General features: G+C 41.1%; 1 protein-coding gene across 1 annotated transcript; it reads right to left on the bottom strand.

Annotated features, from left to right (window-relative positions):
• Positions 1-310: 310 nt before the first annotated feature.
• Positions 311-17,491, bottom strand: LOC139770659 (uncharacterized). The gene is made up of 4 exons (XM_071702745.1): positions 17,118-17,491; positions 5,961-6,324; positions 4,288-4,652; positions 311-3,660 (listed from the first exon to the last, which is right to left on the bottom strand). Exons 1-4 carry the CDS (start codon positions 17,338-17,340, stop codon positions 2,726-2,728), a joined length of 1,887 nt encoding a protein of 628 aa, XP_071558846.1. The 5' UTR covers positions 17,341-17,491; the 3' UTR covers positions 311-2,725.
• Between the last annotated feature and the right edge of the window lie 432 nt (positions 17,492-17,923).

Genomic DNA, 17,923 nt, shown 5'->3' with positions numbered 1-17,923 from the left:
ATTTTTATAAATATATATACAAATTGTAATGCACACATTTTTTTATTCCGAAAAGTAATATAAATAAATGGCGAAAAATCGATCAGGATCGTCGATCGCACGGTTCTGTTCGTCCGACCTACTGCCTCTAAGACGACCTTAAAAATCGCAATTTGCGTTTTCTGCCATCGGCGCACGCTATCCGTAATTATCGGCTGACTCGTCCTGATCACGGACTGCCCCAGATGCAATTTTACACGTTGATGCGAGAGGCGACTCCGAGGTTCACCAGGTCAGGGAGCGGGAGGGACGGATTTAGAAAACTTCGACCTTTCGAGTTTTCCTTTATTTTATTGGTACCATCTCTCTCTTTCGTACACAACGATCGTCGCAATAGACTCCAGCCGTAATCTGGCACAAAATGCAACTCGAGTTTCGCGTCGGCGGCGAAATCCTCGACAAGCATGCTCGATACGGAAATACTCGTCTTGACGATGACGCGAGCTATATATTATACGCGAGTAAGCGTCGCCGTTACCGATAACGTGTGTCATTACCGAAGATTGGTTTGCAACGGAATATTTTAATTTTTGTCATAATAACGTACAGACTGACGAAATGACGCGGACGTACACGTATTGTCGAGCGAAGTACATTAACCACGCAGTAAATTGTTTCTCACGGTAATCAATGGTAGGAAAAAAAAATGAAAGACGACGACGTTTGTCCCTGATCTAACAAATTACCGCGAGTTTTTACAATGGAGCATGCATGAAAGGTGGGTGCATTGCGTTTACATTTAAATGAACTTAACGTCGCATTAAAGCGATGAACCTGGACTAATAGTCGAACAAACGTATTATCGAATGTCCTGAATAACGACGACGTATTGTATTCGTATCTTAAGAGTAGTCTTCGATCGTTCCCAGGACGATTTGCGTTGGAATGTTCACGGATAAGCGGACGCAATACGAACCAAAGTCGTATTCTACAATATATATTCATTTGTGTTCTCACTCGTAATAATAATGGCCTAGTTTACACCGTGCGTTTAGGCCGCGACCTATACCTTATATTCAACCCAAACACGATAGGTCGCGACGATGTAAACAGTTGCGACCTCGCTTGGGTCAGGTCTCTTTTTCGCGTGCCCTGACCTAAATTAGGCCACATGACGTAACGCGTGTAAACGCAGGTGACCTAAAGATCGACTAAAGTGCAGAGAGTGTACCAATAGATACTAATAGATAATTTTTACTTATATTTGACCCAAAAGTATCATAGATCTACATGGTGTAAACGTTTTGTTTAGAAGCCTATTTTAGGTCAGGGTATAGGTCAGGTCGCGATCAGGTCGCACGGTGTAAACTAGGTCAATATTACGAGCAATGATGTATCGTCGATTTCCACCTCGCGAAAAGTCATATTTACAAGCGTGGTCACTTAATTTTACTTAATTATATATTTCCTATGATTTACGACATCTATTCCACAAGATTCAAACTTAACTTCGTCGACTCGTTACTAATAATTTGTTTATCGATATTAACATCATAACCAATAAGACACGATGCTCTGCCGACACCTTAAATGGTTCAATGAACGGTCCGTTTGCAAATAATATTCGAAAACTTCCACGTTCAAATGTTGCTTATAGAAGCTTAATGTCAACAGCACGAAAAATCATATTGCTAAATTACCCAGCTCATTGTACTTGAACAAGAGTACAACTTCTATACTTGTACGAGTTGATTTTATTCCAGTTCTACCGATTGCATTGTTTGATAAAGCCCGTTCTATTAAACTGTATTCTATTAGACTGTTTTTATTTTTCAACTTCAGCAATACGCAATGGATACGAATATCAAAGATTCAATAATCCCAAGATTTTCACATCTACCTTATATATTTATGTATAGTATGGATATATATTTTCCTTGTCAACTTGTAGGTATAATGCCAAGAACTAGAAATTTTGCACGGTAAAAAAATAACACCTTTCTAATTGTATTATTAGAGAATAAAGCAATAATGTTGTCGTTATAGTAGTTCACCTGGAAATTATTAGTGATTTCTCTACTATAATCTGATTTGCTTCATTTTATATCAAATTTGATTTAGCTGGACGACTTTTTAATTAATCTTAATATATCGTTAATTTTAATATGTTTTTCTGCAAAGTCGCAAGAAATCAATCATCTAGAAAAACCACATCCCTTAGAATGGCTTAGAATATTGCGCTCAAGTCAAATTCCGACACTGATTGTGAGTGTTTGTTTAACTCGGTGGTAATATTTTGACTTGCACTTAAGATTCAAGTGGAACTCTTCAAAATCTTGCAAATTATTTGAACAATATCTTAATTGTTGTTTCAATATTATTTAAATAGATTTGTTTAATGTAACTTTGACAGAACTCCAGTGCATTTATCATCGAATTAATCTATTGAATAGATTGAGCGCTACGAGCAATAAGGAAAATGACTCCATGATAAATATTTGCAATAAAATCCTATTTTTGCTTGATGAAAACGAATCGATACAATTTAATAAATCTATTAATCAGGCACATATTAGCTTGTATATTAATTTTACGCTCTTATTTATAGGTTCGATATTTTCATAAAACATAATTATAAGCATTTTTATGGTTCGTAATAACTTAATAACAAATAAATATTTATTCACTGATTCCGTTCAATTCGTAATATAGAATCGGAAGAATATTCAACTCGAAAGGGACTATTTCAAACCATGACACCGCGCTGTGCCAACAATTGCTTCCTTTGGTGAAGACTCGGCGAATCCACGGTAATCTCGTCGTTCTTCACGCTGTCGAATGACTTGGAGGTTTTGAAATTATTTAGGACGTTCAAGCAATTGCTGCTCGTCATTTCAAAAGATTTGGAATTCCTTAATGACGCGCTAGCTAACTTTCTGATAGTTTCCGAAATGGGATACTTGAAGTCCACTCTCTCCCGTTCCCTCTCCTTGATCCTTTGATTATCGTTGACCACCAATAAGGGATCTTTCTTCTCCGCTTTTCTCTCCTCCTGCTCTATTTTAGAATCTTCGTGTTTCGTCCTCTGATTCTCGCTTCCGTCAGTTCTATACGTTGTCACTGATTCTGATTTGTCCTCTCTTTTATTCGTAAATGGCTCTAATCGCGGATGTTCGCTCTCTTCCTCCTCCTTCTTGTCGTCTTGACCTAGTAAAGACTTTGGTGGCGCCTCCACGTAACCGCTCTCGTCGCTGTCGGCCTCCTCGTCGAGAGAATCCAGAGTTAGGAATGAAGTCTCCTCGTTCTGCAGAAATTCATGACCTATCCTGCCAGGATACTTCTCATTCACTCGCCTCTCTCTCTTCTGCGGATCCTCGATCCTGTTCAACATCTCTCCCCTCGGTCGATAATCCACTACATCATCGAGATCCTCGACATCCTCGAAATCGAACACGTTCGAAGTGGTGTCCTCCATTTCCTCTTCTTCCTCCTCCATCGATTCATCCTCTTCGCTCGTCAAGGGAAACCTCTTCATGGGATCTATAGGATTAAAACGAGGACTGCCGGCGCACGTCATAAAATGCGCCGAACCTTCCGAGTTTCTTCGCGGCCCTGGCCCCCTGCTGACTCGGTCCTTCACAAAGATAACTCTTTTGGTCGACCCCCGCTGATCGTTTTGATCTAGAAAACATATTTCAAAGGTAAGCAACTTACCAAGAAGTGACATTATAACTTTATATGTCACGCACCAACTGGTACGACTTGTCGGGCAACTGCCCTTTCGGCATAATTATGCAAATATCGAAACCCCTGTCGTTATATATATCCCTCTAAAAAAAACTTCACAAAAATAGAAACATAATGTCTCAAATACAAAAATATCCCAAAAGGGAGTAAATAAAACGCTATGGAAAGATACGATATAAAAAATTAGTTACACGTTTGTCGTTTATTAAACTTGACGATTAACGACGTTAAATAATTACAGCTCGCTTATCTGTTCGTAGCGCTAAAATAGCGTAAAAAAACTTGTGCTAGAATAAATTACGCGCAGTTTATCTACCTTAATTATATCACAAGGTGATACAAAAACAGGCTTTATCTCCACCTCACTGCGTTTATGTAACCATCCTCGCGTGATATCTCGCGACACAAAAAATTGAGGAAAATTTTAAAGACTGTCGTGCATCAATAAAAGTGCATTTACATCATCGAAGAAAAAGGTGTGTTTAAAAAGAGTTTCTCGGAACTTTGCGTTAAGTTTTGAAATGCTAAACGAATAATAAGCGATAATTTGCTAATACTCACTCTGCGGGAGCGGCTCCTCCGGGCAGGTGGCTCTCTCCTCGCTGGTCGCCGTGCTGGCGGTTTCGCATCCGCTGGAGATGCTACCGTTTTCGTCGGACTCGCGATTGAGGGCGTCCAGCAGTCTGGCTATCCTCCAGCTGTCCTGATCCTCCCAGCTACGCGCCACGTTCTCCAAGGAACGCAGCTCTTCCAGCAGCCTCTTCTGCTCTATCTCCTCGGCCACCGTGTCCTCCTCGATCGCCGACAGCTTAGGCGCGCTCTTCGACCTCTCCAAGGGCGGCCGGTAGTTCTGGCCGCCGGTGCTCAAAAGCAGCTTCCTACGCGGCAATGACGGGTTGTCGTATAACGCGCTCGCCAGAGACAACCTGTAACGATTCGTGTAAACTGTGCTAATTAATTCAAATTATGCCAATGTACTTAATGAATGTACTAATGACTTAATGAAACAAGTAATGAAAATTTAATACGTGTGAAAAAGAGAAAAGATTTTTAGTTATCTTTTCCGTGGTAATTTATGGATTTGCTTACGAGATGCTACTCCTTGCTGATTTTTATATCTGGAGAATCATATATAAAATTCTAGTTTATGAAATAATTAAAAATAAATTTTAATTTTAATTAATTAAATATTAAATAATAAAAATTGTATAACTCATTAACTTGACACCTCTCTCTCTATTTGTACTTTTTTCAGCAAATAAGGTAAATTCCTGAATGACAATGCGATAAAGAAAGTAGTAAATTAGACGTGTTAGCGCAATTCCGGCAGGAGTACCAGGGTATGTTTGACCTGCGACTTGGAAACACTGACCCGAATGCACATCGCCGAAGCGGCCGATCGCTTCCCGTCCTGGTTCGTGACTCGATCGCGCACATAACGATCTACAATCGTGACCGGAATCGTGACTTCCACGGTGGATGCGCGAGCGCGTGCGTAACTGCGCGTACCTCTCAAAGACCCAAGATGGGGAAATTTCTCTTTTCTCCCGATTAAGGCAAGGGGGAGGCAAGCACCTGCATGGCCGACGTAACGACGATATAACCCGAACGTGGGACGATAAAAATGCGAGGAATGCGCGCGATGGTGCGCGCCGCTGCCCGACATTGAAATGAGCCTAACGGAAACTCGGAGAATTCTACGAGTTTGAGAAATTGTGCCGCGCGCGATTAATCGTGGCCGGTTCAGTTTTAACAAGAGCCGTTAAAGCCAAAGCAGATACGTCATAAAGATATGCATATTTAGATGATATTCAAGTAATTAAAATCGATAAGACAAGAATTTCAAATCTTTTCTAGCACGTCGCATAAATAGCGTAATGCGAACGTTATACCTTGTAACGTGTGTCCCATTAATTTTCTCCTAACGCAATTCTAATACCCGACAATACCGAACAATACATCGCTAATCCCGTATAGCACTTGCCAATTCCCACTAATTGTTTGCCAATCTTAGATAAAGTCCGTTAACGATTTCCGCTAACCCGTGATTCCCGTTTGTACTTACTTATCTATCGTTGTCGAGAAATAAAATTTACATTCTTTTAATTCGTCTCTAAATTTTTCGAGTAACTCTATGTACCAATCAATAAGCGCGCCGCTGAAGTAAGCGCTGCCTTTCCGCAGCTCGCTTAGGTCGCAGTTTACTTTTAGCGGCGTGATACCGCTGCTCTCACCTGGCGTTTTGCCTGGAGACCTTGTCCCGACGGAATTCCATGAGCGCCTGCTGCAGCCTGGTATTCAAGATCGAGGCGAGTCTCCTTGCGGTAGACTCCTTGCTGCACAGTGCTGCGTGACACCTCAATTCGGGCCTCAGTCTGCGGCCCTCGTGCCGATACACCCAGACGAACAGTCGCGGGTGAGAGGCCGGGGCCGTGCAATAAGTCACACGGTGGGCCCAGTACTCGGTGAGGCCGTGGTCCTTGGTGGTCGCGGTCAGCCCACCGTTGGTCACTGTCAGCCTCATGGAGACGTCGGGCCTGCTGCTGGTTACGTAGTTCCGCCATAGGGTCGACACGGGCTTCTCGACGCAGCCTTCACCTGCGGGAAGCGTGAAAGGGTTGGTCTCAATTAATTTCAGAACTTGTTAGAGCTAGAGCTGTTGCTGAAACGTTTTTTATTCCTGGGACGGCAGGGTTAAATATTGAAGGATGAAATTTAAACCGATACCTTGAGTTAAATAATTTTTTGTTATTTTTAACTAACATGTGTATCAAAATTTATTATTTCAACTTCATTGGTTTAGTTAAATTAACGACATATTGAGTAAGAGCAGCGACGACCTGTAGAAATGATTAAAATTGACTCAAATTGAGTGTAATTTAACAGTGGAAGTCCAGCATTTCGATTCTTCGTGGAACGAAGCCGTAATTCATCGGGGAGCTCCTCGCGGATGATGTTCGTGAGCTACGCCGTCGAAAGTAACGTCACGCTATGCCGATGTCTCCGCGCGCGGTACTTTCTACGGTTCATTATGGACATTGACGCATAATCAGACGCTCAGAAATGCCGCTTCTCGCACGGCACGACGAGAGGCATGCCGCGCGCGACTCCAGCGAAGTATGTCACTTTAGGACTGATCTCGCATGCGCATACCCACGTATATACTTTGTTACAACATTCCAGTTACGTTCAAACGTCGGCATGTGCAATGCGTACGAGATACCCTCCGTTCCACGTACTCCGGGGCATATCCTGACTTTCGATACAGTTCGATTCGCCGCTATACGCGCTGCCTTGGCTCGCGTTACCAATTTAGAGATACAGGAAACGCAAGTACTGTTACTTAGAGCTCGAAAGCGAGCCGAGCCGGCAGGCGGAATAGAGAAGGGACAACGAGAAAGAAAGAGAGAGAGAGAGAGAGAAAGAGAAAGAGGTAGAATGGCGCAGGTTGAGCGAGAAAAAGGAAAACCGGGAAAGAGAGAAAGAGATAGCAACTTGAGACAGGTAGGTAAGTGCACGCTAAAGTCTCCCTTGTAAGCCGCTATTCGCGAAAAAAAAAATAACGCGATTCTTCGCTCAAACCTGAAAGTGGTCTCCGCAAAAAAGTAATACGTTGTAGCATGTGTATCTGCTTATCGAAGCAAATATACTGCGTTTGTACTCTATTCCACGAGGCAGTGACAAATTAAACTCCGACATGAATAGCTTGGATCTGTTGTTGATCTTGAGAGACAGGATTTTTCCTCGCGCTCGTGGCAGATTCCATCGTGGCGTTCGGATCTTCGCGAACGTCACGCAAACGTTCTTTATAATTACAAATCGAGCTGGACTGACGCCACTAGGCATACAAAACGAACAAATTAATTCTATAAATGATTACAAGCGTCACGGATCTTCGATTGCCATGTCAATAGAAGATCGATGATCGTAAAGATAATCGCCGGCGAAGTGACGACTTTCTGGGGCAACAAAAAAGCTTTCTGCGTCTTAAGCGACACCTTTAGATCGATCATTATGCAAATAGCTCGTGTAATCCTGTAACGATTGATTTGATATACAGGACGGCTTGACAACGAGATTTCTGATGAGACACAGAAAACGAAAAACGTAGAAAACTGGGAAACAGAAACTAATTAACTTTAACGTTAAAGGTTTTGGTGGTCACATATTTTGTAAATATTCTAATACTTTGAACTGAAGGAATAGAATTACTGAAAATTTACAGTAAATTCAATCGTTTGCGGTCGAAACTAGAAATAAAAGAATTTTTATGGAGAAAAATGTAGTTTGTCGATTATAGTCACGTACAGATTCCAATGTTTGAAGAATTATGCGACAGGCTAACCGCAATTATATAGAGTCCAACTCGACATGGGACCGCAAAAGGTTAATATTATTAGAAGTTAATTATTTGTTAAAATGTTACCGCGATAAGAAGGCAATTGATTTATGATTGCCAAATAATTAAGAGCGCAACATGGTTTATGAACAATTATTGTCAGGTAATAATCTAAGATACAATAATAAAGCGCTTAAGATGTATTATGAGCTCTTAATATCTCCGTGATCATTAAGCGTGCACGATCAAACAATTGCGAAATGCATGCAAGTGATAACTATGATTGCAAGAGAAGGCACATCTATAAATCAAAGACAGCTGAGAAACGTCATTGCGCCTCAAACACTTTCCTTGAGATATCTTTTTAATTATAATATATTTATAATCCGGCGGTAAACTAAATATAGCAAACGACCGCTATTATTACAAACAGCGCTCTAAAGACTATTTTTAAATAGAGTGAGTTGTGTCAACGTTTCGCACGAGACCGACTAATGCAGATAAAGAAATGACGTGGAACTGAACACGTGTGTGCTTATTAAATCCCACGTGCATGGAGAAAGACCTAATCAGAAGCAGATGACTAAGAGGCACATCAACTTCAGCGATATTTAATCAAGGCGACATGATCGAATGTCTATCCAGAATCGCGTGCGATTTCCTTGAATACGTTGAGTCCATTATTCCGGGGATGATGCGATTCGTTTGTTGTTTCATCACGTGATTCCGCAAAATCGTTTGTGATACACACGTGAATCCTCCGAAACGGTTCGCACCGAGAAAATCTCGTTTTCACGCGAAAGGCGTAAATGTCAATAGAGCTGGAGCTGTTTCTCGCATTTAAGTCGTCATGATTACACCCTCGGGGAAAAAAATACCGTGTCTCTTACTTCCGAGTGTAACGTCGAGAGAAAGCACGCACGCCTCCGCCGATCGAGATTCGTGCCACAATCGAACTGTGACCGGCGGCCGACTCGACTGGGTGGAAAAAGGCCATCGAAAATCGCATGCAAATAAACCACGGACAACAATGGTGCCACTGTCTGCGTAATTTGCGTATAGGAAGCCTTACGTGTTACACGCGTTGGAACAACATTTTATTCCGAGCGTGTCAGGAGAAAGCGCACGGGGAGATTCGATAAAAGCGATCCTTTTGCCGCAGGTGAAACGCCGGTGGCGTCCATTGGCGTGCCGCGGAATTCTTTTCCGTTATAACAATTTTTCAAACGAAAGGCTCCGCGAGAGTAAAGTGGCGGAGCCGACGGAAAAATTGCGCTCCGCTCAATTACAAAAGCATCAGATTCAGTTTTTAATTTCAACTCGCGCCGTGCACGCAGTTTTATTACATGTACGTATATACACATATGTACACACACATATATATATAATTATTTATATACGTGCCACATCAAGTATTTAATCTCTCTCATTTAATGTATAATAAAATTAAGCGATTATGACCATTCAAATTTTCATTGAAAATCGATGTTCCTGTTCACCGAATATTTTCTAAATCGCTAAAAGATAGTAGGGGATTAAATCTCTTAAATATGATTTTATAAATTTAATATATATGATTCGTATTCGAATCATCTAGATTCGAAATTTTCGAATAATTTGGATTCAAATCATAGAAATTCGAATTCGTATTCGAATAGTTCGCCAGATCTCTATAAGCCGAGCCCAGGAAAAAATCAGGGAAAATTGATTCCGCGGCAGGAATATTTGCAGCTTCGTGATCTATCGAGTCGCGCGAATATTGCGATCGAATTATTGCGAACGGAAAAACAGGCGGTCTGGAACGATGCGGAACGGGAAGCAACGGCGAGAGAGGGACCGTGCACCGTGCACCGTAGTACGACCGGGTCGTCATTGCCACCGGACTGTGACACTCGGCGCGTTTTAGCGTCCGATATTATTCAATTAGAGATAATGCCGCGACCGCCCGTTGATTTTCCCTTCGTTAGCTGCGCCGCCACCGCGCGCATCGCGCTCTTGCTCGAGCGGGGCATTTCGAGAAAATCGCGCGTGCAAAACCGCGGAACGCCGCGCCGCGCGGAAACTTTCCACCGAGAAAACGCCGTTTGCATCGCATGACGAGAGCGAATGTCGCGTGCATCGCACGCGGTCGGTGGATGAACAATATAATAACGTTATATGAATGTGGAGTAAACGCGGCGCAGTAACGGGGTCGCGATTTTTTAAGCGAGAAGAGGTCATTGTCGAGGAGACCCGACACTCCCCGGGCAAGAGCCTTTGTCTGTCGTCCACTTCGGCATAATTGCCGTGGCCACGTTTGTGCGTCGATCATAATTTACTTACACTTAATTATAAATCATTCTCGAGAGCGACAGCCAGTGTAGCCAGTATACCAAAATTGAAAACATGCAGAACGCAGCTGTGAGTTTCAATGAACTTTTAAAGACGAGACGAGACGAGATAAAAGACGATGATAAATAAGAGTCGAGTCTGACTTGGCTGCTTTGAAACAATGGAGACGTAAAAAATTACACTTGTGACACCAATCTGCGTTACGCAAAAAAAAAGATGAGATCAAAAAGGTCCTTCGGGTATTTCCCATCTTTTTCTGATTTTTCAACTACCGTGATGTAAAAGAAGATATGTGTCAGGCATATATGTGTCAGTGTACTAAAAATATTAGCTAACATTACCACGTTTTTAACATTATAGAACCGTCGATGACTAACGTATACCTATTTCTACTACTTAAATATACTATGTATTTTTAGAAAGTGATAAAGAGAGAGAATAAATTGAACATTTACATATTGCAATAAAAAATCACGGAAGTTGTACTGTTATGAAATTGATACAAAATTACAAACGGCAGTCGTTTTGACTGGCTTTGGTAGATCCTGCAATATCTTACTCATTTGAAAAAAAAAAAATCTTATCTGCATCGATTTATCGTTATTGGCAATAATGAAGAATGATAGTCATGTATGCCAATGTATCATCTTCAATGCGTATTAATCACTTCACGCGCGTCGGAGAGAGGGAAGTATATCTCCGATTTACAGCGCGCTCGACTTAAAACTGGCGATGCATATAAAAGGAATTAATATTTATGGCGATTTAGCATTAATATGGGAATTAAAATCTCGAGATTATTCCGTGACGTATTACTTATCTTTTTTAAGCCGCGGATTAGCCTCATAATTATACAATACGTAACGCTCTAAAAAATCGGCGAAAGAAGTCTTAAAAACATAACAACACGACGCGACGTGGCCAAAGTCTCCAAGCATCGTCGTACGTGACCGCACACCACGTTTTTCTCACACATTCGCCGACATTTATCGCGCACACTTCTTACGAGCAGTTCCTGACTTCGGTGTTTTTCACGAAATTACTTGTCCTCGAGTGCAATTTCAGGCTGAGGAGCAATCGAGACGCGCGTACTCAGACGAGTTAATTCATCTCTATATTTATCGTCGCAAACACTGCATGCAATAATTTTTAGTTATATAAAAACAGTAAGAATGTACACGCGCGAATAGCGCGTTTAACTATCAATATAATAATAATATTATTGCATATTAATATGTATATTTATAGTTAATGAAATATCAGAGGCAAGAAGAGAATTGCTCCATTACATTGCATATTATTAATCGAGGCGCCTTCTCGGTAGTCACATTCTTTAGTGACGTGTAGTTCACGTTAATTATTCTCCTTAATTTCGTGATTAACAACGAGTTAATATGTCTTTTTATCAGTTCCAAGAAGATCGAAACGTTATTTCTTGCGATCTTACGTATCATTTAGTGACGGCGCTCACGACTTCGCGAGATACGTGTGAAGATTCTTGAAGGAGCCAATCGGAACGCCCGAGAAAATAAACCAGCTTTTCGAAAAAAAGAAAACTTCAATTTTCTCACGTACATTCGCATCAACATAATATCATGATTCTGGGTTGCTGCGCCTTCACAGAAGTGAACAAGTGGGTAATTAATGAAAAGCGAAACATGTCTTAAAGTTTCTAGTACATGGACAGTCGTCGGTGGAAAAAATATTAAGTTTCGCGGCTTCCCCTGGTATAATTCGCAGCTTATCAGACACGCACGGTTGCGTAATTTATCGGCGAACGGAATATTCTGGACGCGTCTCTTTATCGTTTTCCAGCATCGCGATTGAATCGCTAAACGTGAGCGTGAATTTAATGGAGCTACACGCGCGGTTTTCAGTGTCGCGCAAATATCGTATACGATTGTAAAAAAGGAAACGAGAATACTTATTCGCGCTTCGCGCTCGCGAGATCAATTTCGCATAATTACGACGTTTTCACAGAAACCGGAAATGAAACGATTAGCGATATTTTTTAAATCTTGAGTTTCTTGCGATGTTAATTTAAGGTTAAAATATTAATGATAAAATTTCAATCGACCTGCCGCCGCCGCCAAGGATTTTTCAATCATAAATATTTCCTTCTTTCATTTGTCACAATTAAGAAAATTTATATAGTTTTATGATCATGTAATGCATTTGTCACGTTTCGAGGACATAAGTCATTTATTATTGAATGCAATTTTTAAATCAGATAATAGCTAAAGGAAAAATACGGTAGACATCTACTATCTATATTTTTCTTAATAATATTTCATAAAATTCTATTTAAGTCTTTTTACAATCAATAAAATTAAGATAAGGCAAATAAGAACAACACGCCGCTATTAAAGCGAGAGATATGAAATAATAGATTTTTCGTGTATTTTCAAGTACACGAATTTTTCCAACTTACTCAATTGCGCGCTGATTTTTTGTCGGACTTTAAAACACAGTTTTCGTTGGAGCATTAAAATCCCTTATCCCTTCCCGATTAATTGATGCTAATAAACATCTAAAACACTGTAAACAATTTATTGCGAAAAATATTACCTCAGCCAAAGGGTTCGAACCTGGAAATCTCCCCTATTCCGTGTAGGGTATCGTACCAATTCAATTACTGAGGTATGTTGTAATATTTATCGCAATAAACGGTTAATAATAGTGAGTTGAAAGAATAGAAACCGGTAAGACGCATTGTTTCGGCCTGGGTAACAAACAATAATTAGAAAAACGCTCTTAAGATATGCAATCAATATAATTAAGATAAGGCAAATAAGAAAAATAATAAATTTTTCGTGTATTTCCAAGTACGCAAATTTTTCCGTTCACGTTCAGTTCACGAATTATTATTTCATATCTCTCGCTTTAATAACGGCATGTTGCTTCTATTTACTTATCTTAATTATATTGATTGTATATATCTTGAGAGCGTTTTTCCAATTTTATTGTGTCTTTTTATAAATTATGATCAAAGATTAAAAACAAATAAATATCAGCAAAAAACATGAAAATGATGTTCTTTCGTTCACCTGGTCCATGAATAATCTTGTCTCAAAGCTAAATCTTGTAAAGATTCTCAACGAAAATTTTACAATATATGCAAAACATTCAAGTTCTGCACATAATAAAATATCTCATGAAAAATTCAGATGTTTCTTTCAACGAATAAGTACCTTATGCCAAAGACGGATAATTGTCACTTGCGGCGCTTTCTTTCCCGAATTGCACCTTTTCCCTAGCAAACTAATAAAAAATTCGCGGAGAACAAAAAGGACTGCGTATTCTTCCAGAAGGCGACGCGAAGGTCGACGAGAACAAGTTCGAGGCAAAACTGGAAACGGCCACGTGAATTCGATGAAGGACCGGTAACGACATATATACACGGAGCTTTTTTGCAATTTTTTTGTTCTTTGAATCGTTCGACCTCGGCGCGGAGCTACGCCGATAGCTCTCACGAGCTAAAGCTAAGTCATAAGCATGAATTGGTAATGCGCGCTAGAACTGGCAAAGAAACGGTAGTCCGAAGTAGTTAAAAATAGATATTTTATGTATTAGTCTACGAGGCTAACGTGTTCCTCATATCTTTTCTGGGCTTCAAACCTAAGCCAATTTACGTTTGAAATATTTGCTTCAATAAAAAAGAAATTCAGAATTACGTAATTGGTGTCTTTGATGAACTCGCGGTTCTAAAAGCGATACAACATATTTTTCTTTTTTACAGACAGATCTCAAAAATCTGTATATTTTATATTGTTGTTATAAAGCATAAACATAACAAATTACATATGCTTTTATTATTACGTCGAGTTCGCTCATTGCCACTCGTTGCAACGTTAATCAGCGTAATCCGATAAAGCCACACGGCCGCGGTATAATAACAGGAGGGATAATTTTTGAAAAGTAATGAAATTAATCTTATACGATGTGTTATTAAGAGGAAATATAAATTATACGCGCGCGTAGGACGCACGTCACGTCGGTGTGGCTAAGTTATTCTCGATCGGAAACTCCGCACTTTTGCTTTTAGACCCCTCACGTATGTATCAGCGCGCAGTGATCAAAAATACAAACACGTCGGTTAAACCTGTCGTGATAAAGAGCCGAAGTTATTTATAGTCCGTGTTCGCGCCACTATTTGGCGCTAAATAAAATTGCCATCTCTATACCGGCCACGTATCTCCTATTTAAAAAAGACCGCGGTGGAAATTTCACTAGTAAATCTTCGGCTTTAGAACGCACGGCTTTAGAGCAAAAATATGGTTCCAAACAAAAATTCTAGAATAAAGGCGCGAAAGAGCCCCATGCGAAGAATTCTTTGAAAGTCTCAAAACTATCTTAGCTTCTCGTATCATCGTATTTTTCCTCTACCGTACATTTTTAAGTCTTTTTTTTTTAATAACGTGTTTTTAATTAAAGTTTTTTGTCAGCTCCGCGCGTCCATCTCATTTCTTCCTATTTTACGCGGCTGGCGCGAAATATGATCGGCCGATTCCGGTTACGGTTTAAATGCAGTCGCCGATACAGGCCGCGAAGCGCGATCGTTATACGCGCAGGCAACACACGCGTCTCGAACGACGATATCCCGCATACCCCGGATACCCCGAGGGACAGTCACGGAATTAATTAATCGCCGAATAGGCGTTAGCGCAAACTGTAATAATGGCGATCTGCCGGTGACGATTAAGGCCGATTCAGTCGCGGCGGCGGCGGCGGAGATATGCAGAGAAAGTCCGGCCGGCCCCGTGCCGTGGTACGCCTATGTCCGGTCATTGCACCACATAATTCCTTCTACTTTTTTTTTCACCTCGCGCTACGGCGACCGCTACGGGTGTCAGAACGGAATTTCATCGAGACGCTTTTTCCACGTGCTATCGCGGATCGCGTTTCGTTCGATCGCGTTTCGACATTTCGTTTCTCTTCTCCCCGTTTCGTCCTCGGGGCAAGACGAAACCTAACCGGAAGGTGTCTCGTTTCGCGTTTACAATGAAATAAAACGGAAGGTGGGCGCGTGACCGAAATAGTCCACGTGCGACTTTTAAAAACACAAAAATCACGTTTTTTTTTTTAAGTTCATGCACTTTTTCTCTACGTAATTTCTTCAACGAACTTGGAGCCGGTTTTCGCTCAGCAGGAGCCTCTAGATGGATTATGCGATGGATTATCGTGTCAAGTTTCAAGATTAAGTAACCTAACAGCTAAACTTTTATTGAATTGCATTTCTTTTAAGAAAGACTGTAAACAAAGTTATAAATAAAGCGTTTCTGCCGCATTAACATTATATATATATATATATGGAGACAAATAATTATGAAATATTATACCTATTTTCCGATGAAACTCGGCAGAAATATCACATTTCATCATCTTTTACATCATCTTTTTTTTTTAATTATTGATTAAGAGATGAATTAGCATTCTTATACCGTCATTTGTCAAATTGGGCAACAACTTAAAATTAGTCAAAGAATTTGCGACTGATCTTGAAAGTTCAATTTGCGTCACTTCGAGGAGAATCTCCTGGCTGAAAGGGAAGCTCGCGAGAGGGGTAGTTTAAGAGACAACGAGAGGGGGACTTACGAGCAACGCGAATGCCAATATAGAATTAATGGCGACCTTGCTGCTTGCTGATCCATCCAGCATCGTAAGAAGTATCGCGCACTTCCGGTTGGTCATTCACGCGCCAAGGCTGCTGGCACGATCGAGAATACGGCGCGTGCATACGCGCGACGTGTATCTATCGTTCTTAATTGCCGCTTATCTGGACGCATAATTACCGATGATACACCGGAATGAGTGCCGACCCAATTTTTTCATTGGCCGGAACAACTCGATCGAAACGAAGGCGAAACGTCGGCGGAGTCCGTCGACTCGGTGACTGATAAAATATCGGTACGTCGCTTTTGCAAATAATGCGGCCCGCGATTTGCATATGGACAAACAGACTTTAAAAGATAAATCCGGCTTTCAATATAATTACTTGGACGACAAACCCGAGATATACGTAGCTCAATTAATCACGCGACGTTGTTGCGATTAACGAAGGGACGGTTTATTCGTAGACGTTATTTATCTTAAATGATAATCGACTCGGTTTAACATAACTGCTTGAGGGATATTTTTTTTACATACATACGCGCGTTTGTAGTTCGATTAATTATGCGCAGTGTTTGCCTTTGGCGATCATGCAACACGAGTAAAACTTGATTACTTCAAATGTATGTATTTATCCTACCGAATTAATAACTAATTTGTATACATATTAAAATGACAACGTAGGCAAAGATATCGGATGTTTTTTTATATCTGCAATAGCTTACAATTTGCTTGCCATCTTTTCTATCAATCCAGAATACGATAAATTTTTTCTTTTATACTGTCTATAAATATTCCAGAATATAACAGTTAACACAAATTATAACGGTCAGAATTTCAGTAATCCGTATGAAACAAGGCATAATCTTTTACTTCATTGCTAATTCAATATTATATAATCAATATTATATATCAATATTATATATCAATATATTATATAAAATATTAACTTTAATTTAAGAAGTTAATTTTGAGAATGTTACAATGTGTAATGTTCAGAAAATGTCCAGTAAAAAAGTAACACTTGCCCTCTCTCTTTCCTTTTCTTATTCGTAAAATCTCCGATTAACTAAAGATAATTTATCCAAGTTCCACTCTGAGTTCCACTCACCCTTGGCCCATCCGGTCAGCACGTTTCCGAGATACGCGACTTTGTAGGAGGGATCGTATTCGGTTATCGACGCGTTGCCTCTGTGCCTCCTCCAAAGTCGGCCCAGTCCTCTCTTCAAGGACCTGAGAGTTCTCTGGCCGAACTCCTTGCTCGCGCTGGAGGGCTGCACCGTGCCGTCGGTCTCGTCGATTGGATCCGCGACGACGTCGCCCATCGTCTTCATCCTCGCGTTTGTCTCACTCGCGAATAATCCCTCGTAGATCTTTCGCGCTCGTCTCGAGTACTTGACGTAAGAAAGTCCGCACCTCTCGACCGAGGTCGCCGCGCTACATCGTGCCGCCACTTCGTCGCGCTTTGTGTTTCGTTCGGGGGAACGAGAGTATTTACGGGGAAGAGTTCGGCTTCTTCCTACTCCGGCCGAGCGAAGCGAGAGCCGAGATCTCGAGCCGATCACGGTCGGTGTCGGCGATCGAGAGAGATTGCGAAACTCGAATAAATCGTCGGCACTAAGCGGCCGCTACGTAAGCGACTGTCGATCGGTCAGAAGCTGTCATTCGCCGCCTCCAAGGCCGTCGTACACCTCACCTCTCCTCGATCGTTATTTGCGCGCGCGCGAAAAGATTGCGGCTTCGTTCTCTCGTGCGACCCCGCGTGTCATCTCCTTTCCTTCCGCCACTGCGCGTTCCTCCTGCCCGTCGGCGAGGTTCACGATACGTCTCTGAAACAATAAAACGGATGATCGTTTTACGCAAAGTCGATTTTTCAAGCATGCGACGGGGTTGTCGGCCTCGCCGAAACGAAAACTG

This window comes from Temnothorax nylanderi, unplaced genomic scaffold (assembly GCF_030848795.1).
Source record: "Temnothorax nylanderi isolate EJ_2023f unplaced genomic scaffold, tnyl_v1.0 TNYL_tig0031_pilon, whole genome shotgun sequence".
Taxonomy (NCBI): Eukaryota; Metazoa; Arthropoda; class Insecta; order Hymenoptera; family Formicidae; genus Temnothorax; species Temnothorax nylanderi.
Note: the sequence above shows the minus strand (reverse complement) of the source record. Positions and strands in the feature narration are given on the sequence as shown.